Genomic DNA, 25415 nt, shown 5'->3' with positions numbered 1-25415 from the left:
CCTACGCTGCACTCCCTCAATAGCAAGAATGCCCTTCCACAAATTAGGGGATCAAAACTGCACACAATACTCCAGCTGTGGTTTCACTAAGGCTCTGTACAACTGCAGAAGGACCTCTTTGTTCCTATATTCGATTCCTATATTTCCTTTTCCCAACTTGACGCCATTTAGATAGTAATCTGCCTTCCTGTTTTTGCTACCAAATTGGATAACCTCACATTTATCCGCATTAAATTCCATCTACCATGCATCTGCCCACTGCCCCAACCTGTCCAAGTCACCCTGCATTCTCATAGCATCCTCCTCACAGTTCACACTGCCACCCAGCTTTGTGTCATCTGCAAATTTGCTAATGTTACTTTGAATCCCTTCATCCAAATCATTGATGTATATTGTAAATAGCTGTAGTCCCAGCACCGAGCCTTGTGGTACCCCACTAGTCGATGCCTGCCATTCTGAAAGGGACTCGTTAATCCCTACTCTTTGTTTCCTGTCTGCCAACCACTTCTCTATCCATGTCAGCATTCTACCCCAATACCATGTGCCCTAATTTTGCCCACTATTCTCCTATGTGGGACCTCATCAAATGCTTTCTGAAAGTCCAGGTACACTACATCCACTGGCTCTCCTTTGTCCATTTTACTAGTTACATTTTCAAAAAATTCCAGAAGATTAGCCAAGCATGATTTCCCCTTCATAAATCCATGCTGACTCGGTCTGATCCTGTTACTGCTATCCACATGTTTGACTATCTCATCTTTTATAATTGACTCCAGAATCTTCCCCACCATCGATGTCAGGCTAACTGGTCTATAATTCCCTGGTTTCTTTCTCCCGCCTTTCTTAAAAAGTGGGATAACATCAGCTACCCTCCAATCCACAGAAATTGATCCTGAGTCTCTAGAACATTGGAAAATTATTACCAATGCATCCACGATTTCTAGATCTATTTCCTTAAGTACTCCGTCATGAGTTTTGTAAAGCAAAGTAAATGTGAGGTTATTAGAAGTCAATGGTTTGCATGCATGCTTAAGTAACTTGAGTGTTAATAAAGATGAAGTTGTACTAAACCTAGGCTTAGTCTTTTGTTCGACATATCAGGTGACACCTTATAGAGGATCAACACAACAAACCAGGATCCCCTGGAAACAGTGAGAAATCACTACCAAACACTAAAAAAGACAAATTACCAGTCAAATTTTATTCTTGACAAGAAGTATGAACTGACAGAATTATGAATCTAACCCTATATCACACACACAAACTGTTGCCCGCAACAGTGATTACACTGCGAGTCGCGTCGGGTCAGGTTGGCTCCGGTTACTAAAATGGGCGGGGAAAATGCCCAGGATCCCCTCCGTAGCGTTCTACACGTCAGCCCATTGTATTTCGCAGGAGTAGCCCATCTTGCTCTGCTCTAAGATCTTTGATCACTACTACCAATGTTTCACACGTCCTTTTGAATGCGGCCTTGCAAAAAGAAAAACTTCTTTTATAAAATCAAAATCAACTTTATTCAGAATATACAGTATATACAAAACAAGAACTGGGAAAAATACTACCGACATTCTCGGAGGCTGCACATACATTTGTTTGCATCGCTTCCAAATGTTCACAAATGTTTTGCCTGCCACCCTTGTCATTCATGTGGCCTCCTGGGGTGATATCCCTTCTCTTATTTGATGGCAAAGAGATAAACATGTTATTTTCCGTTGGGCACAAAGAGTCAAAGGTGACTGGTGATAACTGACAGACGTGTTAAACAGGCAGAGAAAAGATCACCCAATCAGGCCGGGTGTGACAAATGCAGTGATTCTGTTGCTATCCTGTTCTGGGCTTGTATTGGATCCAGGCAGTTCCGCCACAGGCACACTGCAATATCATTGCCGTAATTTCTTGCAAAGCTAGTTTCACTTTCGAGGCTGAGTTTCTATTCAGCATCAGGAAAAGACTGAGTGAGGAAATCATTTCCTGCAGCACCTTCTCAATCGACTCAACAGTAAAAGTGCAGCTAAAGCTGTGAACAGAAATTCAAAGAGCGTTGTATCTAATGAACACCATGAGGTAGAGAACACTGTAATTCCTTCTGTATTAAGTTGATGTGTTAATCATTGTTGGTTTGAAAGTATGTGTAATGCGTTATGTTACATTTGATGCATGTAGTTGGTACTGTATGTTCAGAGATACATCATTAAATGTAGGTTCACGTGTAGAAAGAAAGTTATTTCAAGCTGATGAATTTTCATTATTAAAACAGCATCGTATCTCCTATCTGGCAAAATTGCAGCCAAACTTCAGAAAGCAAATGTCTTTGTTGTTATTCAGACAACTTGCATGTGTCATAGTTTCTCTGTCATTGTGGTTACATATGTGTTATTTCGATTAGCCCTTGCTGTCTCATCCCAACCCTCAGCCCCCGGGCTCCTCCTTTTCCCCATTCTTCTCCCTGGCCCTCCTGCAGCCTACCTTCGAGGCACTGGAGACATTAACCCGGTTCACCTTCCTACCGGCCCTTGGTCTCCACGCCCAATGTCTCCAGCAACTTCATCCCAGTATTCCACATCCGATGAGCTATCGGGCGGTTCCGCGTCCAAGGAGCCTCCAAGCAAGTCCAGCCGCCCGCTGAATGCGCCCGGTTTCGGCTCTTCTGCCGTCTGATGGACTGTCCAGTGACGGAGCCTCCGGCGGTTCCACGTCTAACGAGTTCTGGGTTGGTTCGGCCGTCCGACGAGTCTTCTGTGGCTTGGTGATGCAGTGCTCGACGAGATACATCTTAAACATTGTTCCTGTCTCAACACGCACTCAGGCGCTGGGTTTAGATTTAAACTATCCTCCTCTGTAACTAATTCCTTCTTGAGCTCTCTCTAAGCCTCTTATCTTTCATTCTAAATCTATGCCAGCAGGCAGGTTTGCCACTGCTACACGGGTGGGTTTAAACTAAATAGTGTGGGAGGGGGCGGAGACAAATTTGAAATGCAAGGATGGAGTTAAAGGGAAAGAGAGTATAGGGAAAGTTAAAAAAGACCCCAGAATTAACGGGGCGGAAAGCTCATGAAGGGAAAAGAGAGTATGGTCAAGTGAAATAGGAATCGGTGTGAAAGGTGAGGCAGTAATGGATTATAAGTATTATATATGAATGCGTGAAGTATTAAAAGTAAAGTGGATGAACTTGAGGCTCAGTTAGAGATTGGTAGATATGACATTGTGGGGATTACAGAGACATGGCTGCAGGAGGATCGGGGCTGGGAAATTAATATTCAGGGTTATACATCCTATAGAAAGACCAGGCAGGTGGGCAGAGGTGGTGGGATAGCTCTGTTGGTGAGGGGTGAAACTTAGTCCCTTGCGAGGGGTGACATAGGTACTGATGATGTACAGCCACTGTGGATAGAATTGAGGAATTGTAAAGGTAAGAAGACACTAATGAGAGTTATCTACAGACCCTCAAATAGTCGCCTGGATATAGGGTGCAAGTAGCAGGAGGTAAAATTGGCATGTAACAAAGGTAATGCCACTGTGGTTATGGGAGATTTCAATATGCAGGTAGACCGGGAAAATCAGGTTGGTTCTGGACCTCAAGAAAGGAAGTTTGTAGAGGGCCTCCCAGATGGATTCTTAGAGCAGCTTGTTCTGGAGCCTTGGTTGACTGGAAAAGGATCCTAGCAGGAATGATGGTGGAACAGCAATGGCAGGAATTTCTGGGCATAACCCAGAAGATGCAGCTTCATTTCATTCCAAAGAAGAAGACAGATTCTAAGAGGAGTAAGAGGCAACTGTGCCTGACAAGAGAAGTTAAGGATGGAAAAAAATAATAATAAAAGGTGTATAACACAGCATAGAGTACTGGGAAGTAGAGGATTGGCAAACTTTCAAAGGACAACAGAAGGTAACAAAAAGGGCAATACCAGGTGAAAAGATGAAGTACGAGGGTAAGCTGGCCAAGAATATAAAGAAGGATAGTAAAAGCTTCTTTAGCTATGTTAAGAGATAAAGATAAGTAAAGACAAATATGGGTCCCTTGACGGCAGAAACAGGTGAAATTATTATTGGGGACAAGGAAATGTCAAAAGAGTTGAACAGGTACTTTAGTTCTGTCTTCACTAAGGATCTGTCTTCACAAACAATCTCCCAGATGTACTAGAGGTCAAAGGATTTAGGGAGGAACTGAAAGAAATTTGCATTAGGTGAGGAATAATATTGTGTAGACTGATGGGACTGAAGGCTGATAAATCCCCAGGGCCTGATAGTCTGCATCCCAGGGTACTCAAGGAGGTGGCTCGAGAAATCGTGGACGGATTGGTGATCATTTTCCAATGTTCTATAGATTCAGGATCAGTTCCTGAGGGTAGCTAATTGATGGATAGCTAATGTCGTCCCACTTTTCATGAAATGAGCGAGAGAGAAAACGGAATTATAGACCAGTTAGCCTCACATCGGTAGTGGGCAAGATGCTGGAGTCAATTATGAAATAAGTGATAACGGGAAAATTGGATTGCAGTAAAAGGTCCAAGTCAGCATGGATTTATGAAGAGGAAATCCTGCTTGACAAATCTTCTGGAATTATTTGAGGATGTGACAAGTAAAATGGATGAAGGAGAACCAGTGGATATAGTGTATCTGGCCTTTCAGAAAGCCTTTGATATGGTCCCACACAAGAGATTAGTGGGCAAAATTAGAGCACATGGTATTGGGGGTAGGGTATTGACATAGATAGAGAATTGGTTGGCAGACAGGAAACAAAGAGTAGGAATAAACAGGTCTCGGTCAGAATGGCAGGCAGTTGTGAGCGGAGTGCAGCAAGACTCGGTGCTGGGGCTGCTACTATTTACAATATATATTAATGATTTAGATGATGGTATTTAAAGTAACACAAGCAAATTTGCAGATGACACAAAGCTGGGTGGCAGTATGAACTGCGGAGAAGATGCTAGGAGGTTGCAGGGTGACTTGGACAGGTTGAGTGAGTGGGCAGATGAATGGCAGATGCAGTACAATGTAGATAAATGTGAGGTGATCCACTTTGGCGGCAAGAAAAAGGAAGCAGATTATTATCTCAATGGTGTCAGATTAGGAAAAAGGGAAGTGCAACGAGACATAGGTGTCTTTGTACACCAGTCACTGAAAGTAAACATGCAGGTACAGCAGTGAAGTCAACTAATGACATGTTGGCCTTTGTGACAAGAAGATTTGAGTATAGGAGTAAAGAGGCACTTCTGCTGTTGTACAGGGCCCTGGTGAGACCACATCAGGAGTATTGTGTGCAGTTTTGGTCTCATAATTTGAGAAAGGACATCCTTGCTATTGAGGCAGTGTAGCGTAGGTTCATAAGGTTACTCCCCGCGATGGCGGGACTGTCATATGAGGAAAGATTGGAAAAACTGTGCTTGTATTCACTGGAATTTAGAAAGATCAGAGGGGATCTTATAGAAACATCTAAGGACTGGACAAGCTAGATGTAGGAAAAAATGTTCCCATTGTTGGGGGAGTCCAGAACCAGGGGCCACAGTCTAAGAATAAAGGGTAGGCCATTTAGAACTGAGATGTGAAAAAACATTTCACCCAGAGAGTTGTGAATTTGTGGAATTCTCTGCCACAGGCAGTGGAGGCTGATTCACTGGATGAATTTAAAAGAGAGATATATAGAGCTCTAAGGGCGAACGGAATCAAGGGATATGGGTAGAAGGCAGGCACAGGTTACTGATTGTGGATGATCGGCCATGATCACAATGAATGGCGGTGCTGGCATGGGGCCAAATGGCCTCCTCCTGCACCTATTTTCTATGTTTCTATGTTTGTGCCCTCAATCGTTAGATACCTCTGCCGTGGGGAAATCTTTGCTACAACTTACACTCTCTATGCCTTTTATAATTGTGAATACCTCTGTATGGTCCCGCTCAGTCACCATTGTTCCACGCAAAGTAAACGCAGCCTTTCCAGTCTATCCTCAGGAATCTTTGTACACAAACAGCAGATGTTCCAGCATTTCTTTCTTTGCAGTATCGTATCTCAGTTTAGTTTATTGTCTATTGTACCAAGGTACAGTGAAAACATATCTGGTGATAACACAAATAAAAACTAAAAAGTGCTTCCATTTGGGTCTCGGCAAATGTACAAAGTAATTATTTATTCAGATATTGTTGTTTTAAAGATTGTATGAGACCATGACTTCCTGCTTTGTTTCAGGTAAGATGCAGGTAGAGAATAGATGGGTGACCAGCAGCATAGGGTTCAGGAATGCCCTGTGGCCTTTCCCCCTTTTGGATACTGTTGAGGGAGATGACCATGTAGTGGGCAGCAGCAGCAGCCAGGTCTGTGGCACCGGCCATGTCTCTGAGACAGTGGGGTTGGGTGAAGGCAGGCAGTGCGATAGTGAGAGGAGACTCTATAAACAGGGGGGACAGACAGAAGATTCTGTGGCAGCAAATGGGATTCCAGGATGATCTGGTGCCTTCCTGGTGCCAGGGTTCTGGACATTTTGGATCAGCTACAGAATATTCTCAAGAGGGAGGGAGAAGTCAGAAGTCATTGTGCACGTCGACACAAATGATGTTGGTTGGAAAAGGGATGAGGTCTTGCAGAATGAATATAGAGAGTTAAGCCCTGTCCCACTTAGGAAACCTGAACGGAAACCTCTGGAGACGTTGCGCCCCACCCAAGGTTTCTGTGCGATTCCTGGAGGTATATGAGATGAGATCTATGCCAGGTTATTGAGAGAGGCAAGAGAGGATATTGTGGGGGCCTTGACAAGGATCTTCGTTTCTTCTCTAACCACAAGCGACGAGCTGGAGAACTGGGGAGTGGCCAATGTTGTTCCTTTGTTTAAGAAGGAATGTGGAGAGAATCCAGGGAACTATAAGCCAGTGAGCCTCACGTCAGTCCAGGGAAACTGTTGGAGAGAAATCTTCAAGATGGGATTTACTCCCAGGTGGAAGAGAATGGGCTAATTAATGATAGCCAACGTGGCTTAGTATGCAGCATCGTATTTTACTAACTTGAGCATGTTTCTGTGAGGTGACAGAGATTGATGAAGATAGGGTGGTGGATGTTTTATACCTGTACATGGATTTTAGTGAGTCTTTTGATCACGTCCCTCATGGTAGGCTGATCCAGAAGATTAAGATGCATAGAATGCACAGACATTAGACAACAGACAATAGATGCAGCAGTAGGGCATTCGGCCCTTTGAGCCAGAACTGCCATTCACTATGATAATGGCTGATCATCCACAATCAGTACCCCGTCCCTGCCTTCTCCCCATATCCATTAACTCAACTATCTTTAGGAGCTCTATCTAACTCTCTCTTGAAAGCATCCAGAGAATCGGCCTCCATTGAGGCAGAGAATTCCACAGATTCACAACTCTCTGTATGAAAACGTTTTTCCTCATCTCCGTTCTCCCCTTATTCTTAAACTGTGGCCCCTGGTTCTGGATTTCCCCAACATTGGGAACATGTTTCCTGCCTCTAGCATGTCCAATCCCCTAATAATATTATATGTTTCAATAAGATTTCCTCTCATCCTTCTAAATTCCAGTGTATACAAGCCCAGTCGCTCCTTTCTTTCAACATATGACTGTCCCACCATCTCGGGAATTAACCACGTGAACCTACGCTGCACTGTCTCAACAGCACGAATATCCTTCCTCAAATTTGGAGACCAAAACTACACACAATACTCCAGGTGTGGTCTCACTAGGGGCCTGTACAACTGCAGAAGGACCTCCAATGTGACTAGGTCGTGTTCATTCAGAACTGGCTGATTCATAGAAGACAGTGTGGTGTGGTGTGTTGGAAGGAAGATATTCTGGCTGGATGTCTGACCAGTGGACTTCGCAGGGATCTGTGCTGGGAACCCTATCTAGCTCTCTCTTGAAAGCATCCAGAGAACCTGCTTCCAACCCCCTTTGAGGAAATGAATTCCACAGACTCACCACTCCCTGTGAGAAAAAGTGTTTCCTCGTCCTTGTTCTAAATGGCTTACTCCTTATTCTTAAACTGTGGCCCCTGGTTCTGGACTCCCCCAACATCGGGAACATGTTTCGTGCCTCTAGTGTGTCCAAGCCCTTAACAATCTTATATGTTTCAATGAGATCACCTCTCACCCTTCTGAACTCCAGAGCGTACAAGCCCAGCTGCTCCGTCCTCTCAGCATATGAAAGTCCTGCCATCCCGGGAAATTAACCTTGTCTGCATCCCAGGGTACTTAAGGAAGTGGCTCTAGAAATTGTGGATGCATTGGTGATAATTTTCCAATGTTCTATAGACTCAGGATCAGTTCCTGTGGATTGGAGGGTAACTAATGTTATCCCACTTTTTAAGAAAGGTGGGAGAGAGAAACCAGAGAATTATAGACCTATTAGCCTGACATCAGTGATGCTGGAGTCAATTATAAAAGATGAGATAGCTGAACATTTGGATAGCAGTAACAGGATCGGTCTGAGTCAGCATGAATTTACGAAGGGGAAATCATGCTTGGCTAATCTTCTGGAATTTTTTGAAGATGTAACTAGGAAAACAGGTTGGGGCAGTTGGCAGATGCATGGCAGATTAAGTTTAATGCGGATAAATGTAAGTTTATCGACTTTGGTAGCAAAAACAGGAAGGCAGATTACCATCTAAATGGCGTCGTTGGGAAAAGGGAAGTACAACGGGATCTGAGGGCCTTGTACATCAGTCTATGAAAGTAAGCATGCAGGTACAGCAGGCAGTGAAGAAAGCAAATGTCATGTTGGCCTTTATAACAAGAGGACTCGAATATAGGAGCAGAGAGGTCCTTGTGCAGTTGTACAGAGCCCTAGTGAGACCACACCTGCAGTATTGTGTGCAGTTTTGGTCCCCTAATTTGAGGAAGGACATTCTTGCTATTGAGGGAGTGCAGCGTAGGTTTACAAGGTTAATTCCCGGGATGGCGGGGCAGTCATATGCTGAGAGAATGGAGCTGCTGGGCTTGTACACTCTGGAGTTTAGAAGGATGAGAGGGTATCTCATTGAAACATATAAGATTGTTAAGGGTTTGGACACGCAGGAAACATGCTCCTGAAGTTGGGTGAGTCCAGAACTAGGGGCCACAGTTTAAGAATAAGGAGTAAGCGATTTAGAACAGAGACGAGGAAACACTTTTTCTCAGAGAGTGGGGTGAGTCTGTGGAATTCTCTGCCTCAGAGGGCGGTGGAGGAAGGTTCGCTGGATGCTTTCAAGAGAGAGCTAGATAGGGTTCTTAAAAATAGCTGAATCAGGGGATATGGGGAAAAGGCAGGAACGGGGTACTGATTGGGGATGATCAGCCATGATCACATTGAATGGCAGTGCTGGCTCGAAGGGCCGAATGGCCTATTCCTGCACCTATTGCCTATTGTCTTCTCCGCACTGGCCATAAGCCTGGGCCATCATTCCCATAAGTCCAGGCAGAGCTGTAGGTTAACCTGGTGGGACAGGCAGAGTTGAGCTGGGTTTAGCGCTGCTTCTCTGTGCTGGATGTGGCCTGGGGGCACCGTTCCTGTCTGACTCCCAATGTCTCTGGCCACCAGGGGGAGGGGGAAACTCGGGTAGGGGCGGGGGCACTCAGGTAGGGATGGGGATGGTCCAGTGGCTGTTCGGCAGCGATTGCATCGCCAGAGACCCAGGATCGATCCTGGCTGTGGATGAGGCGCAGGTTTGTGTCCAGGGCTGCCGAGAGTGTTGTTTGCTTGTGACGTATGGCCTGGGCATGCAATTCAAGCTCTGCTCTCTGATCTTTGCTCCACCAGGACGTCTCCAATCACTGCGCTCTATCCTCAGTCCCACCCCCCTCTTCCGCCTCTCACCGACACCTCCCTCCTCCAATCATCACGCTGAATCATCATGGTCCCCCCCCCTCCCCCCATTGCCTGCTGGCCAACGTGTCTCTCGTCCAATCGGCGCCCTCGATCATCAGTCCCACCTCCACTGTCTCGTGCAAAGCAGAGATTTCACGGAGACAAGCGGACGTGTCCCCCCTGGCATCCCAGGGATTTCCGCCCCTGCACCATGAGCTCTCCACTCAGAAGGTTGAAACACACTGCATATATCGGGGGCTTCACTACAGCCACTGGTTTATCAGTGTGTCTGCTAACTCTGCAGGGACAATGTCAAACGTCTGCAGCATTCAAAGAGAAGCTTTATCTTGCATCAGTAAGTTGTGCCCTTGATGTTACAGCCACCATGCCAGACCATTGGTGGACTATTTGGGGAAAACACCTCCACTTGACTCCTGACCCTAACCCGGGACCATGTATATTAGTGGGAATGCTGCTACTACCTGCAGAGTCAGTGACTGCATCATCAGTGTCATCACTCACAAAACACATTCCCAACCTTATTACATGAATCAAAATTCGGTATTCCTACTGCGCCTGCCCAGGTCATAGGTCACTAGAGATAAACATTCACGGCAGCTGAGCTGCTGCATGTATACAGACCTGCGTTTCATCCGTAGTCAGGATCGAACCGGGTCTCCGGTGCTGCAAGCACTGTTCAATTGCTACTGGTGTTAACGACACTATTTCTCCACTGGTCCATGCAGAAATCTCAGCAGTGACAATCTAATGCATCACGGTCCGGTCCGCCTCAGCCTGGGTGTATGGGTTCCATTCTCACTCGAGCTGCCCTCCCGGGTTACACAGGGTTTTTATACAGGGGTGAACCACGCACCGCTCTCCTGCATATCCCCAGGAGGCAGATTTGTGAGTGGAGTCTCACTACCGTCCCCGTACCCACCCGAGTGTCCATCCTTGTCCAGGGGCGGCCGGAGATGTCCAGGTTGACCCTGGACTGACGGGACACCGGCCCGGAGCAGTGGCGGCCCCAGGCTTACAGCCAGCGCGGGTGCGGTTAACTCCAGCTCAACTCTGCTCCATCTCCCGAGGAACCTGTTCCCCGATGGGCCGGGGATAGTCAGCTGCACCTCTCACCTTATCCAGCGGCTGTTTGTTAACCCCCTCAGTGCCGGCAACAGCCGAGCACCAGACATCACTGGGGATACACACAAAATGCTGCAGTAACTCAGCGGGTCAGGCAGCATCTCTGGAGAAGGGCCTCAACCCGAAACGTCACCTACTCCTTTACTCCAATGATGCTGCCTGTCCCGCTGAGTTACTCCTGCATGTTGTGTCTAACTTCAGTGTAAACCAGCATCTGCAGTTCCTTCCTACAGTGTGACACGTGTCCACGGGTAAAGGCGAGGGGGCGTGAAGAGAGATAATAGACAATAGGTGCAGGAGTAGGCCATTCGGCCCTTCGAGCCAGCACTGCCATTCAATGTGATCATGGCTGATCATCCCCGATCAGTACCCCGTTCCTGCCTTCGCCCCATATCCCCCGACTCCGCTATTTTTAAGACCCCTATCTAGCTCTCTCATAAAAGTATCCAGAGAACCGGCCTCCACCACCCTCTGAGGCAGGGAATTCCACAGACTCACAACTCTCTGTGTAAAAAAATGTTTCCTCGTCTCCGTTCTAAATGGCTTACCCCTTATTCTTAAACCGTGGCCCCTGGTTCTGGACTCCCCCAATATCGGGAGTCGGGGATATGAGGAGAAGGCAGCGTGTCCAAACCCTTAATAATCTTACGTTTCAATAAGATCCCCTCATCCTTCTAAACTCCAGAGTATACACGCACAGCCACTCCATTCTCTCAGCATATGACAGTCCCGCCACCCCGGGAAGTAACCTTGTAAACCTACGCTGCACTCCCTCAATAGCAAGAATGTCCTTCTTCAAATTAGGGGACAAAAACTGTACACAATACTCCAGTTGTGGTCTCACTAGGGCCCTATACAACTGCAGAATGACATCTTTGCTCCTATACTCAACTCCCCTTGTTAAGAAGGCCAACATGCCATTTGCTTTCTTCACTGCCTGCTATACCTGTATGTTATGCTGTAGATTTGGGAGGAACAACAGCAGCAACAGATTAGCAAGAGATACGACTGATTGGCTCTAGCCCAAGTGGGAGGATAGGGGTGAAAACAGTTGAAAACTGAGGAATTTGCTTTGTAAATTGGTAAATCAGGCAATTTATCAGTCAATTTAAGCAGGACAGCTCTGAATGAGCGGCCTTGTGAGGGAAGTGCCCTGTGAGTAAAGTGTGAGTCTTTGGCGAGGAGGCTGAGGAGAGGAGACGAAAGAAGGAGATGTCAGGCAAGCTGATTCAGTGCGATGCTTGCAGTATGTGGGAGGTCAAGGACACCGCTGGTGCCTCTGGCTGCTACAAATGCGAAACGTGCATCCAGGTAGAGCTCCTGAAGGGCCGTGTTGGGGAACTGGAGAAGCAAGTTGCCGACCTCCGGTTCGTACGAGAAACGGAGTCGTTCCTCGACAAGTCCTACAGTACGATTGTTACACCTAAGGTACTGGAAGAGAGAAGGTGGGAGACAATGAGAAAGGGAGGGAAGCATGGAATGCCAATGTCCCCGGGTGGTGTACCTCTTGTAAACAGGTTCATCCGCTTAGAAGCTGTTGGGACAGAAGACGTGAGCGGCGGACTGGCTAGCGATGCGAATAGGGCTGTTGAGCCAAAACCAAAAAGGCCTAAGGCAGGCAAGGCCATTGTAGTGGGAGACTCCATCGTGAGAGGTACGGACAGGGGTTTCTGCGGCAACAGACGGGATGCGAGGATGGTGTGCTGCCTTCCCGGTGCCAGGATCCAGGATGTCACGGACAGAGTGCAGAAAATCCTCAAGGGCGAAGGTGAACCATCCAGAAGTGGTAGTGCATGTCGGCACAAACGATGTCGGAAAAAAGGGGATGAATATTCTGCAGCGTGACTTTAGAGAGCTCGGAAAAATGTTGAAAAGCAGGACCTCCAGGGTTGTTATCTCCGGTTTGCTTCCAGTTCCCCGTGCTGGCGAGAGCAGGAACAGGGAGATACGGGACCTGAACGGGTGGCTGAGGAACTGGTGCACGGGGCAGGGATTTAGATTCTTAGATCACTGGGATCTGTTTTGGGGTAAGGGGGTACTGTACAAAAGGGACGGATTGCATCTTAACAGGTGTGGGACCAGCATTCTGGCAGGCAGGTTTGCCACTGCTACACGGGTGGCTTTAAACTGAATAAGGGGGGTGGGGTGTCGAATGGGATAGTGGAGGATGGAGTTAAAGGGAAAGGGTTTCTTAAATGTGTGAGCGTAGAGACCGAGGGGTGTAAAATGAGGGTAGAAGAAATAGGTAGCAAGGTGAAAAGTAAAAGTGGCAGGCAGACAAAACCAGGGCAAAAATCAAAAAGGGCCACTTTTCAACATAATTGTATAAGGGGTAAGAGTGTTGTAAAAACAAGCCTGAAGGCTTTGTGTCTCAATGCAAGGAGCATTCGTAATAAGGTGGCTGAGTTGAATGTGCAGATAGCTATTAATGACTATGATATAGTTGGGATCACGGAGACATGGCTCCAGGGTGACCAAGGCTGGGAGCTGAACATCCAGGGATATTCAATATTCAGGAGGGATAGAGAGAAAGGAAAAGGAGGTGGGGTAGCGTTACTGATTAGAGGGGATTAATGCAATGGAAAGGAAGGACATTAGTTTGGAGGATGTGGAATCGGTATGGGTAGAGCTGCAACACACTAAGGGGCAGAAAACGCTGGTGGGTGTTGTGTACAGGCCACCTAACAGTAGTAGTGAAGTTGGAGATGGTATCAAACAGGAAATTAGAAATGCGTGCGACAAAGGCAAAACAGTTATAATGGGTGACTTCAATCTACATATAGATTGGGTGAATCAAATTGGCAGGGGTGCTGAGGAAGAGGATTTCTTGGAATGTATGCGGGATAGTTATCTAAATCAACATGTAGAGGAACCAACGAGAGAGCAGGCTATTTTAGACTGGGTATTGAGTAATGAGGAAGGGTTAGTTAGCAATCTTGTTGTACGTGCCCCCTTGGGCAAGAGTGACCATAATATGGTTGAGTTCTTCATTAGGATGGAGAGTGACATTGTTAATTCAGAAACAATGGTTCTGAACTTAAAGAAAGATAACTTTGAGGGTATGAGACGTGAATTGGCCAAGATTGACTGGCAATTAATTCTAAAAGGGTTGACGGTGGATATGCAATGGAAGGCATTTAAAGACTGCATGGATGAACTACAAAAATTGTTCATCCCAGTTTGGCAAAAAAATAAATCAGGGAAGGTAGTACATCCATGGATAACAAGGGAAATCAGGGATAGTATCAAAGCGAAGGATGATGCGCACAAATTAGCCAGAAAAAGCAGCATACCGGAGGACTGGGAGAAATTCAAAGACCAGCAGAGGAGGACAAAGGGCTTAATTAGGAAAGGAAAAATAGATTATGAAAGAAAACTGGCAGGGAACATAAAAACTGACTGCAAAAGTTTTTATAGATATGTGAAAAGAAAGAGATTAGTTTAAACAAATGTAGGTCCCTTGCAGTCAGAAACAGGTGAGTTGATCATGGGGAACAAGGATATGGTGGACCAATTGAATAACTACTTTGGTTCCGTCTTCACTAAGGAAGACATAAATAATTTGCCGGAAATAGCAGGGGACCGCGGGTCAAAGGAGTTGGAGGTATTGAGTGAAATCCAGGTTAGCCGGGAAGTGGTGTTGGGTAAATTGAATGGATTAAAGGCCGATAAATCCCCAGGGCCAGATAGGCTGCACCCCGGAGTACTTAAGGAAGTAGCTCCAGAAATAGTGGATGCATTAGTAATAATCTTTCAAAACTCTTTAGATTCTGGAGTAGTTCCCGAAGATTGGCGGGTAGCAAACGTAACCCCACTTTTTAAGAAGGGAGGGAGAGAGAAAATGGGGAATTACAGACCAGTTAGTCTAACATCGGTAGTGGGGAAACTGCTAGAGTCAGTTATTAAAGATGGGATAGCAGCACATTTGGAAAGTGGTGAAATCATTGGACAAAGTCAGCATGGATTTACAAAAGGTAAATCATGTCTGAAGAATCTTATAGAATTTTTCGAGGATGTAACTAGTAGCGTGGATAGGGGAGAACCAGTGGATGTGGTGTATCTGGACTTCCAGAAGGCTTTCGACAAGGTCCCACATAAGAGATTAATATACAAACTTAAAGCACATGGCATTGGGGGTTCAGTATTGATGTGGATAGAGAACTGGCTGGCAAACAGGAAGCAAAGAGTAGGAGTAAACAGGTCCTTTTCACAATGGCAGGCAGTGACTAGTGGGGTACCGCAAGGCTCAGTGCTGGGACTGCAGCTATTTACAATATATATTAATGATCTGGATGAGGGAATTGAAGGCAATATCTCCAAGTTTGCGGATGACACTAAGCTGGGGGGCAGTGTTAGCTGTGAGGAGGATGCTAGGAGACTGCAAGGTGACTTGGATAGGCTGGGTGAGTGGGCAAATGTTTGGCAGATGCAGTATAATGTGGATAAATGTGAGGTTATCCATTTTGGTGGCAAAAACGGGAAAGCAGACTATTATCTAAATGGTGCCCGATTGGGAAAGGGGGAGATGCAGCGAGACCTGGGTGTCATGGTACACCAGTCATTGAAGGTAGGCATGCAGGTGCAGCAGGCAGTAAAGAAAGCGAATGGTATGTTAGCTTTCATTGCAAAAGGATTTGAGTATAGGAGCAGGGAGGTTCTACAGCAGTTGTACAGGGTCTTGGTGAGACCACACCTGGAGTATTGCGTACAGTTTTGGTCTCCAAATCTGAGGAAGGACATTATTGCCATAGAGGGAGTGCAGAGACGGTTCACCAGACTGATTCCTGGGATGTCAGGACAGTCTTATGAAGAAAGACTGGATAGACTTGGTTTATACTCTCTAGAATTTAGGAGATTGAGAGGGGATCTTATAGAAACTTACAAAATTCTTAAGGGGTTGGACAGGCTAGATGCAGGAAGATTGTTCCCGATGTTAGGGAAGTCCAGGACAAGGGGTCACAACTTAACGATAAGGGGGAAATCCTTTAAAACCGAGATGAGAAGAACTTTTTTCACACAGAGAGTGGTGAATCTCTGGAACTCTCTGCCACAGAGGGTAGTTGAGGCCAGTTCATTGGCTATATTTAAGAGGGAGTTAGATGTGGCCCTTGTGGCTAAGGGGATCAGGGGGTATGGAGAGAAGGCAGGTACGGGATACTGAGTTGGATGATCAGCCATGATCATATTGAATGGCGGTGCAGGCTCGAAGGGCCGAATGGCCTACTCCTGCACCTAATTTCTATGTTTCTATGTTCATCCTCGACCAGAAAGCCCCCCATCAGGATGGTCTCAAAGCCCTCCGGTTCTTCCTCGACCAGAAACTGCATCTCCTCCAACCTCATCTATTACATCCGCTGCTCTAGATGTCAGCTGATTTACATCGGTGAGACCAAGCGGAGGCCTGGCGATCGTTTCGCCGAACAGCTCCGCTCGGTCCGCAATAACCAACCTGACCTCCCAGTGGCTCAGCACTTCAACTCCCCCTCCCACTCCGTGTCCGACCTCTCTGTCCTGGGTCTCCTCCATGGCCAGAGCGAGCAACACCGGAAATTGGAGGAACAGCACCTCATATTCCGCTTGGGGAGTCTACATCCTGGGGGCATGAACATTGAATTCTCCCAATTTTGTTAGCTGTCTCCTCCCCTTCCTATCGCTCCCTCAGCCCTCGGGCTCCTCCTCCTTTTTCCTTTCTTTTCCCCTCTTCCGAATCATTAATATATATGGTAAACAGTTGCGGCTCCAACACCGAGCCATGCGGCACTCCACTCGCCACTGCCTGCCATTCTGAGAGCCGGGTGTAGCAGCGAGAAAGACTGGGCAGATGCTAGTGGGAGATAGGGGGAAGAGACTGGACAGGCGGAGCCCCCTCCCTCACCCCCCTTCAGTCTGGAGAAGGGTTTCGGCCAGAAACGTAGCATATTTCCTTCGCTCCATAGATGCTGCTGCACCCGCTGAGTTTCTCCAGCATTTTTGTGTACCTGCTTACTTTCATTGACTAATGAACAAGGACCCCAGAACCCGTTGTACTTCCCCTTTTCCCAACTTGACACCATTTAGATAATAATCTGCCTTCCTGTTTTTGCTACCAAAGTGGATAATCTCACATGTAACCACATTAAACGGCATCTGCCATGCATCCGCCACTCCCCCAACCTGTCCACGTCACCCTGCATCCTCAAAGCATCCTCCTCATAGTTCACACTGCCGCCCAGCTTTTTGTCATCTGCAAATTTACTAATGTTAATTTGAATCCCTTCATCTAATTCATTCATTGATGTATATTGTAAATAGCTGTGGTCCCAGCACTTAGCCTTGCTGCACCCCACTAGTCACTGCCTGCCATTCTGAAAGGGGAGAGACGGGTAGAGAGATGGGAAGAGAGATGGGGAGAGAGGAACTTGCAGCTTCACTGCAGATCCCGGACTCCCCGTCTCCACAAAACTTCCCAGCGCTAGGACAATCCTTCCCCCCCACCCCCCTCCCTGGACTGGAGGGAGGGACTGGGGGACGTTGCCCACTTCTGCAACCAACGTGCAAACTCCGGCACTCCCCGCGGAATGTTAAACTAAACACATCTGTGAGCAAAACACAAACACGCATGTCTTTCACCCCATTCTCTCTTCTCACCATCTCTCCGCCTGTCCAGTCTCTTCCCCCTATCTCCCACTCGCATCTGCCCTGTCTTTCTCGCTTTTACACCCCGCTCTCAGAATGGCAGGCAGTGGAGAGTGGAGTGCCGCAAGGCTCGGTGTTGGGGCCGCAACTGTTTACCATATATATTAATGATTTGGAAGAGGGAATTAGGAGCAACACTAGCAAGTTTGCGGATGACACAAAGCTGAGTGGCAGTGTGAACTGTGAAGAGGACGTTAGGAGGTTGCAGGGTGACCTGGACAGGTTGAGTGAGTGGGCAGATGCGTGGCAGTTGCAGTATAATATAGATAAATGTGAGGTTATCTACTTTGTCCGCAAAAACAGGGAGGCAGATTATTATCTCAATGGGGTTAGGTTAAGTAAGGGTTAGGTTAAGTAAGGGGGAGGTACAGAGAGACCTGGGTGTCCTTGTACACCAGTCACTGAAAGTTGGCGTGCAGGTACAGCAGGCAGTGAAGAAAGCTAATGGAATGTTGGCCTTCTTAACAAGAGGATGTCAGTATTGGACTAAAGAGGTTCTTCTGCAGTTGTATAGGGCTCTGGTAAGATCGCATCTGTAATATTGTGTACAATTTTGGTTTCCTAATTTGAGGAAGGACATCCTTGTGAATGAAGCAGTGCAGCATAGATTGATCCCTGGGATGGCGGGACTGTCATATGAGGAAAGATTGAAAAGACTAGGCTTGTATTCACTGGACTTTAGAAGGGTGAAAGGGGATCTTATAGAATCATATAAAATCATAAAAGGACTGGACAAGCTAGATGCAGGAAAAATGTTCCCAATGTTGGGCGAGTCCAGAATCAGGGACCACACTTAGAGTAAAGGGGAGGCCATTTAAGACTGAGCTGAGAAAAAACTTTTTCACCCAGAGATTTGTGAGTTTGTGGAATTCCCTGCCACAAAGGGCAGTGGAGTCCAAATCACTGGATTGATTTAAGACAGAGTTAGATAGAGCTCTAGGAGCTAGTGGAATCAAGGGATATGGGGAGAAGGCATGCACGGGTTATTGATTGTGGACGATCAGCCATGATCACAATGAATGGCGGTGCTGGCTCGAAGGGCCGAATGGCCTCCTCCTGCACCTATTTTCTATGTTTTTATGTTTCTCCCGCTACCTGGCACCCCCGTTCGATTTTTTCCCCTCAAATAACCATTGACAGATCCTATGATTCCTTGCGTTTTTTCGAATACCAAACTCACTTGTTCTTGACACTGTGTTACTCATCCGAAATGATAACGCCCATCTGATCAGCTGTTACGACCTAAATATGTAATGTTTTTTTGAAGCCTTAGCAATAGAAACTGCATGAAAAGACAGACCTGCCTCAGCTGCTGTGAGATGGACTTTGATGAGTTTTATTCTCTTACAGCAGCACACCAAGGACTTTGCTGAAAGAGAAGCTCGATCAGCTTCAGTGTCACTTCACGTGGAGCCCACAGAAGGAGACCATTGACCTGGATGATATGGTGTACAGATTACAAGATTCTATCAATATTGCTGTCGAATATCAAGCTGCATCCTACAACCAACTCGCTTTTGTAAACTGCCTGCAAGGCAACAGTGAGGAAGCTATTCAAAACTTAAAGGAAGCTGAAAAGATTCTGAGGGAGAACCACAAAGATGCATTTGAAAGAAACAGCATCATCACCTATGGAAACTATGCCTGGGTGCATTACCACATGGGACAACTGGCCAAGGCCCAGTCCTACCTCGACAAGCTGGAGATGATCTGTAAACCGCTCACTGATGGTCCTCTCTATACAGCAATGATACCTGAAGTGTATGGGGAGAAGGGGTGGTCATTGTTGAGATCGGCATCTCAATACTATGAGGAGGCAAATAAATGTTTTGAGGAAGCTCTGGAGAAAGATCCTAACAATACAGAGTGGATCATGGGCAAAGCAACTGCTCTGTTTCGTCTGGAAGCATTTTCTGGAACCCAAGAAAATCATGAACGGAATCAGTCAGTGAAGTATCTGCGGCGTGTACTGGAGCTAGATCCAGATGATTCAATGGCCATGGTGCTGCTGGCTCTGAAACTAAGAGAGTGCAAGCAAAAAGAGGATGCAAATAAATTAATTGAACAAGCGTTGCAGAAAACCCCTGATTTTCCTTATGTGCTTCGTTATGCAGCCAAATTTTACAGAAAAGAAGGAGTTTTAGAGAAATCTGTCCAGCTGCTGAAGAAAGCATTAGAAATAACTCCACATTCTGCCTTTTTGCATGACCAAATTGCAATGTGTTACAGAACTAAATTACTTGAACTGATCGACAATCGTCGTAGCAAAAACCCTCGCAATCCTGAATTTCAACAAAAAACACAGTTGTTCAGTCAATGCAAGTATCATTTTGGAATGGCATTTAAACACCGTCCAAGGTCAGCAATTAAATCACAACTGGATTTCGCAGACATTTGTGTAAGAAATGGAGAGTATTCCAATGCAAAGGAGATTTACAGTGAACTGCTGAAATTAGAAGACATTCGTCCAGAAAACTTACAGGTAATATGTTTCAAGGCTGGGTGTTTTGAACAATACCAGAGAAGATCTGAATCCAATTCGATGAGCCTATTCAAGAAAGGACTGAAGGTTGAGTATGACTCAAAAGAACGGAAAAAGTGCTATGAAAAATTGGAGAAGTGGGCAGATGGGAAATTGTGCAAGGATCAACGTGACAGCACGGCCCTTGGTGTCAAAGGGTTACTGCATCAGATGGATGGAGACAAGCCGAAAGCTATTGAATACTTTGTGAAGGCCTTGGAGATCGATCACAATAATGAAGAATATCTGAGTGCTCTATGTGAATTACGCCTTTCCATTGAGGAACATTAGGGGCAGTACAATGGAGATGCGGTAGAGCTGCTGCCTTATAGCACCCTATCTGTGGAGTTTGCACGTTTCCCTGTGATTACATAGATTTTCTCCGGTTGTTCCAATTTCCTCCCACATTCCAAAGATTGGCAGGTTTGTAGGTAATTGGCTTCTGTAAATTGTCTCTATTGGGTAGGATGCAAAACTGGATTAATATAGAATTTGTTTACAGTGATCGATGGTCCGTGTGGGTCAAAGGGCCTGTTTCCATGCATGGTCTCTGAACTAAACAAACCCAAACCAAGCATATTGATTCTTCAAAGATACATTCCTTATATTGTCCAAGGACAATGCGGATTCAGTTTCAGTTCATGTATTCTGCCAGCACTGTCATCAATGTGGCTCTTACTCATGAAAATGTGATTTTCAATGAATACTTTGTAATAATCTTTGGCAATCCTCATACTTCATTGATGAAACAGATATAACTAGAAACAAAGGAGGGTTTGGGGGAGTTAAGTTAAATGGAACCAACTCAGAAAAACTCCTTATACCTCATAAGGAGTCTTCACCACCATCTCGACTTAAGCTGCCACTTTCAGTAAGCTATAGACTTGGACTCCCAAGATCCCTCTACACATCAATGCTGTAAGGGGTTTGCTATTATCTGTATACTCCTCTTACAATCCTCCCAAAGTTCAGCACCTCACACTTGATCGGATTCAATTCCACCTGCCATTTCTCCGCCCGTTTCAGGAATTGATCTATACCCGCTCTTCTGATGGCCCTTTGCTCTGTCTGCAACTCCTCCAATGTTGGTGTTGTCGGTATATGTGTGTGTATGCATGTGTGTGTATGTCTGTGTATGTATATGTAGACACAAAATGCTGGAGTAACTCTGCGGTTCAGGCAGCATCTCTGGAGGAAAGGAATAGGTGGCGTTTCGTATCGAAACCCTTACACACAAACAGCAGAGGTCCCTGCGGAACTGTACCGCTCACAGATCTCTAGCCCGAAAATCTTCCTTTCACCACAACCCTCTGTCTTCTACGAATAAGCCAGTTCTGCATTCATACAACCAAATCACTTCCGGTGGCGCCATGGATAAGTAAGAGGTGCTCCTTTTTAGCTCCGCTGCGAAAAACACGTTCAAACCCGTTAAAATACCTGAAAAGAAAAACGGACCGAATGAAAAACACCTACCGGCAGATGCCCGACGTCAGAAAACGACGCATAACACATACCCGACTGGATGCCGGTATTTGAAATGAGTAAACGGTTTCTGCCTTCTCAACCCCAGACCAGACAAAGAACCTGACTGCAGGCTCTTCAAGACAAAGAAACTTCTGGAAAATCTTCTGGAGAATCTGAGGAAGAAGGACTTATTTCTGCCATGGAAAAGAAAACACAAGAACAGGAAGAAACTTTAAGACGGGCTATGGCAAAAGACTTTGGAGAAATTCTGACTGAAAAGCTTGAAATCTAGAAACAAAGCTTGATGGTAGGAATAAAGAAATTTGTGGAAAAATTGACATTCTACAAGTTCACATCGAAGAGGTAAACACTGTTTTGAAAGGAGAAATTAAATGGGTCGAAGAAGATATTAGCAAAAAGTTGGAGCCCATTCTCCACACTTCAAAAAAACAAAACAACGCTATCGGAGAACTCGAAGTTACCACTACGGACATCTCTGACACAATGCAAAGACTGAAGATAGATCTAGACCATGTTTCTGGGCAACGGACCAGAATGACCGACAAATGTCTGGATCTTGAAGCCCGGTCCAGATGTCAAAACTTAAGAATTGTTGGAGTGAAGGAAGGGAAGGAAACTGGAAACGATTCTCAGGTCTTCACTGCCAACTTACTCCAAAAGGTATTTAATCTGCCTGAGAGACCTAAAATTGATCAGGCACATCGAGTCCAGAGAGCCCGATCAGGAGCTGATGCCCCACCAAGACAAATTATTCTTAAACTACATGACCTATCAGTTCTAGAAGATATCATGAAGAAAGTGACAAGCACTGCAATCCTGACGTTTGAAGGAGAAAATATAAGAATCTTCAGAGACTATCCAGCAGAAGTTGTCAAGAAGCGAACACTTTTCACCAAGACACGTGTTATTCTCAAAGACATCCCAGACTTAAAATATGGAATGATGTATCCTGCCAAATTAAGGGTCACATACGGAGGATTGGAGCGTTTCTTTATCGACCCAGAAGATGCATTTAAATATGCGCAAGAGTTAAAAAAGGACGTAAAGGGATAGGTAGATAAGAAATAATCTGTATGATTAGTAGGGGATGTCCAACTGAACTTTCACTGAATCTGTGTTAAAGCGTGTGTTTAACTTACACCTTTTATATGTGTTTATAAGGTGTAGACTGACATCATCTGTTTTTTTGAAATATAAAAATATATCTAAATACCTGCAAATAAGATGGCCGACAGGATCATAGGCGGTTAAGTCTAGACATACTTATCAGAGATAGATTGGAATGTAAGTGTGGATGACTGTTCAAGGTCCCTGTGTTTACGAGGAAAGCGTTCAAGAACTTTGAAATATTCAGCATTGAAAACAATTTAAACGTATGGTTATGATATAATACACTAACAAAATATATAATTAAAGCCATTATTATCACATAAAATACTAACAAACATACTACGTCTATTTTAATCTAAAACCTAATACTAACCCATTTATTTTTATCTAATACCTAATAGTTATGATATTTAATAATTCTAGGTAATGGTCAATGTATTGGTTTATATTTAAAATATAGTTATTATCCACCCGATTTGGGGGGGGGGGGGAGAATTTCCAGCAATTACCAGGTCAGAGTGAGAGGGAATATGTTAGAAAACTGGTTGAGGAGGTGTAAGGAAATCAATAGTTAGGGAGGTAGGGGGCAGAGGGAGGAGATGAACGAATATTGACGGCTATAACACTAAATATTCCAATAATAAAATATCATTAAATGCAGATTATATATTACTTTATATCACCAACTCTCAAGTTAGCATTCCAAATATACGAAGGTTTATAGAGGAATTCGGTTCCTTTTCACGATATAGAATAAATTTAATTTAATGAAATTATGTCAATAAAACCTCAAGAGCCGACTCGCCTCTTAAAATTCCCTTTTAGAATTGCTACGGAAAAATTTAAATATCTTGGCGTTCACGTAACTAGAAAATACACTTCTCTATTTCAAGCAAACTTTCCTCCCTTAATCACCAAACTAAATGCCAATACTCAATTTTGGAAAACGTTTCCGATGTCTCTCATAGGCAGAATAAACGCCATAAAGATGATCTTCCTTCCACAAATCTTGTAATTATTTCAATCAATACTGATTTATCTTCCTAAAACTTTTTTTTAAAACCTTGATTCTCTGATCACAAACTTTATTTGGGACTATAAAACACATAGAATCCATAAACGATATCTATGCAAACCCAAAGAAATTGGTGGGCTGGCTCTCCCCAATTTTTTATACTATTATTTGGCTACGAATATTAAAAACGTAATCTATTGGATGAACAACACATGCCAAAAGGTAGAATGGTTAATAATGGAGAGACCGGATTGTTTGCCGTTTAATAGAGGCGTGATTCTTCTCTCTCCAATAAATTTAAAGAAAACACTATATGAGAAAAATCCGATTATCCACAGTACCCTACGAATCTGGAGACAAGTGAAGTCAACCCTTAAACTGAGAAATTGATCTCTTCTCTCACCAATTGCCAACAACCCTTCATTCAAGCCGTCTATTTTAGACAAAACGTTCACACTTTGGGAAAGATTAGGAATGAAAAAACTCGGAGATCTTTATGAGATGGGAACTCTTCTCTCATTTCAAGAATTACAGTCGAAATATCATCTGAAAGGCAGTCAATATTTTAGATACCTTCAAATACGAGACTATCTGAAATCACATATCCAAGACTATCAATCTATGCTGCCAGACACACTAGACGAATGTATGAATAAAAACTCGGATTCAAACAAGTTAATATCATATCTGTATTACACCCTTATAAATAGAGAAATCCCATCGTCAGAAGTAATTAGAAGAGTCTGGGAAGATGAGCTTGGCCTAAAAAAAAGACAGATGGGAGGAAAACCTATATATACACAACTGTTCGCTTAACATTAGGCATTCGTTAATTCAATTTAAAATACTACATAAACTATTATTCAAAGTCTAAACTGAATACGATTTTTCCAAATGTATCCCCTATTTGTGATAAATGTCTTCTTCAGGAAGCAACTTTAACCCATTCCTTTGCCTCTTATATAAAGTTACATAATTTCTGCAGAGGATTTTTTGAAATGTTTTCAAAAACACAATAAAATTGGATCCCGACACGGAACTGATCACTCTAGGTACTTCAGAAGCCTGTTCTGAGCTATCACTATTTCAAAGACGTTTAGTTAATTATGGCCTGATAACGGCGAAGAAAATAATATTTAAATTTTGGAAACGTACATCAGTCCCTACTCTTAAGATGTGGATTATAAACATGTCTGAGACACTACATCTTGAAAATATTTGACTTGTCTTGGCAGAAAAAACAGATCATTTTTCCAAGACATGGACACCATTCATTGATTTATTACAAGGATAGTATGGAGCAACACTACTTTTTTCTCTCTTTTTCTTTTTGTCTATTTATTTTAATGTTTTTTCTATTCCTCTCTTCTTTCTTTCTTTTATTCACTCTTTGGCTACACTACTTTTTTTAGTCTAGGGGTTCCTTCTTTGCACATTTCACTTTTTCTCTTTCTTGCTTTTTCTCCTTTCTTTTCCTCCAACTCAAAGCTAAAAAGTGAAAATTGAAGCTGTATAATAACTGTATAATTTTATATGCCGTTGGTTCTATTTTTGTATATTTGCTAATGATAAATAAAAATAAATAAATATATAATACGACCGGATCACCGTGAATCCCGTGCATTTTAATCATCTGGATTAGCACAACCTGATGGATATAATTAAAAACCTTA

The 25415-nt window shown here is 44.5% G+C and overlaps 1 protein-coding gene across 3 annotated transcripts in view; it reads left to right on the top strand.

The window, feature by feature from the left end:
* The first annotated feature begins 1924 nt into the window (after positions 1-1924).
* LOC129695120 (interferon-induced protein with tetratricopeptide repeats 5-like) overlaps positions 1925-25415 on the top strand; it is a 40206-nt gene continuing 16715 nt past the window's right edge. Inside the window, exons 1-2 of one of the 3 annotated variants that reach the window (XM_055631867.1) lie at positions 1926-2064; positions 18962-24504. In XM_055631867.1, the coding sequence (XP_055487842.1) occupies positions 2051-2064; positions 18962-20423 (1476 nt within the window). In that variant the 5' untranslated portion in view covers positions 1926-2050 and the 3' untranslated portion in view covers positions 20424-24504. Of the gene's footprint in view, positions 2065-18961; positions 24505-25415 lie in introns of those variants that run through there. The other 2 variants (XM_055631868.1, XM_055631866.1) reach the window with 2 other exon arrangements.

This window comes from Leucoraja erinacea, unplaced genomic scaffold (assembly GCF_028641065.1).
Source record: "Leucoraja erinacea ecotype New England unplaced genomic scaffold, Leri_hhj_1 Leri_947S, whole genome shotgun sequence".
Lineage (NCBI taxonomy): Eukaryota > Metazoa > Chordata > Chondrichthyes > Rajiformes > Rajidae > Leucoraja > Leucoraja erinaceus.
The sequence above is the reverse complement of the archived record's forward strand: the minus strand, read 5'-3'. Positions and strand labels throughout refer to the sequence as shown.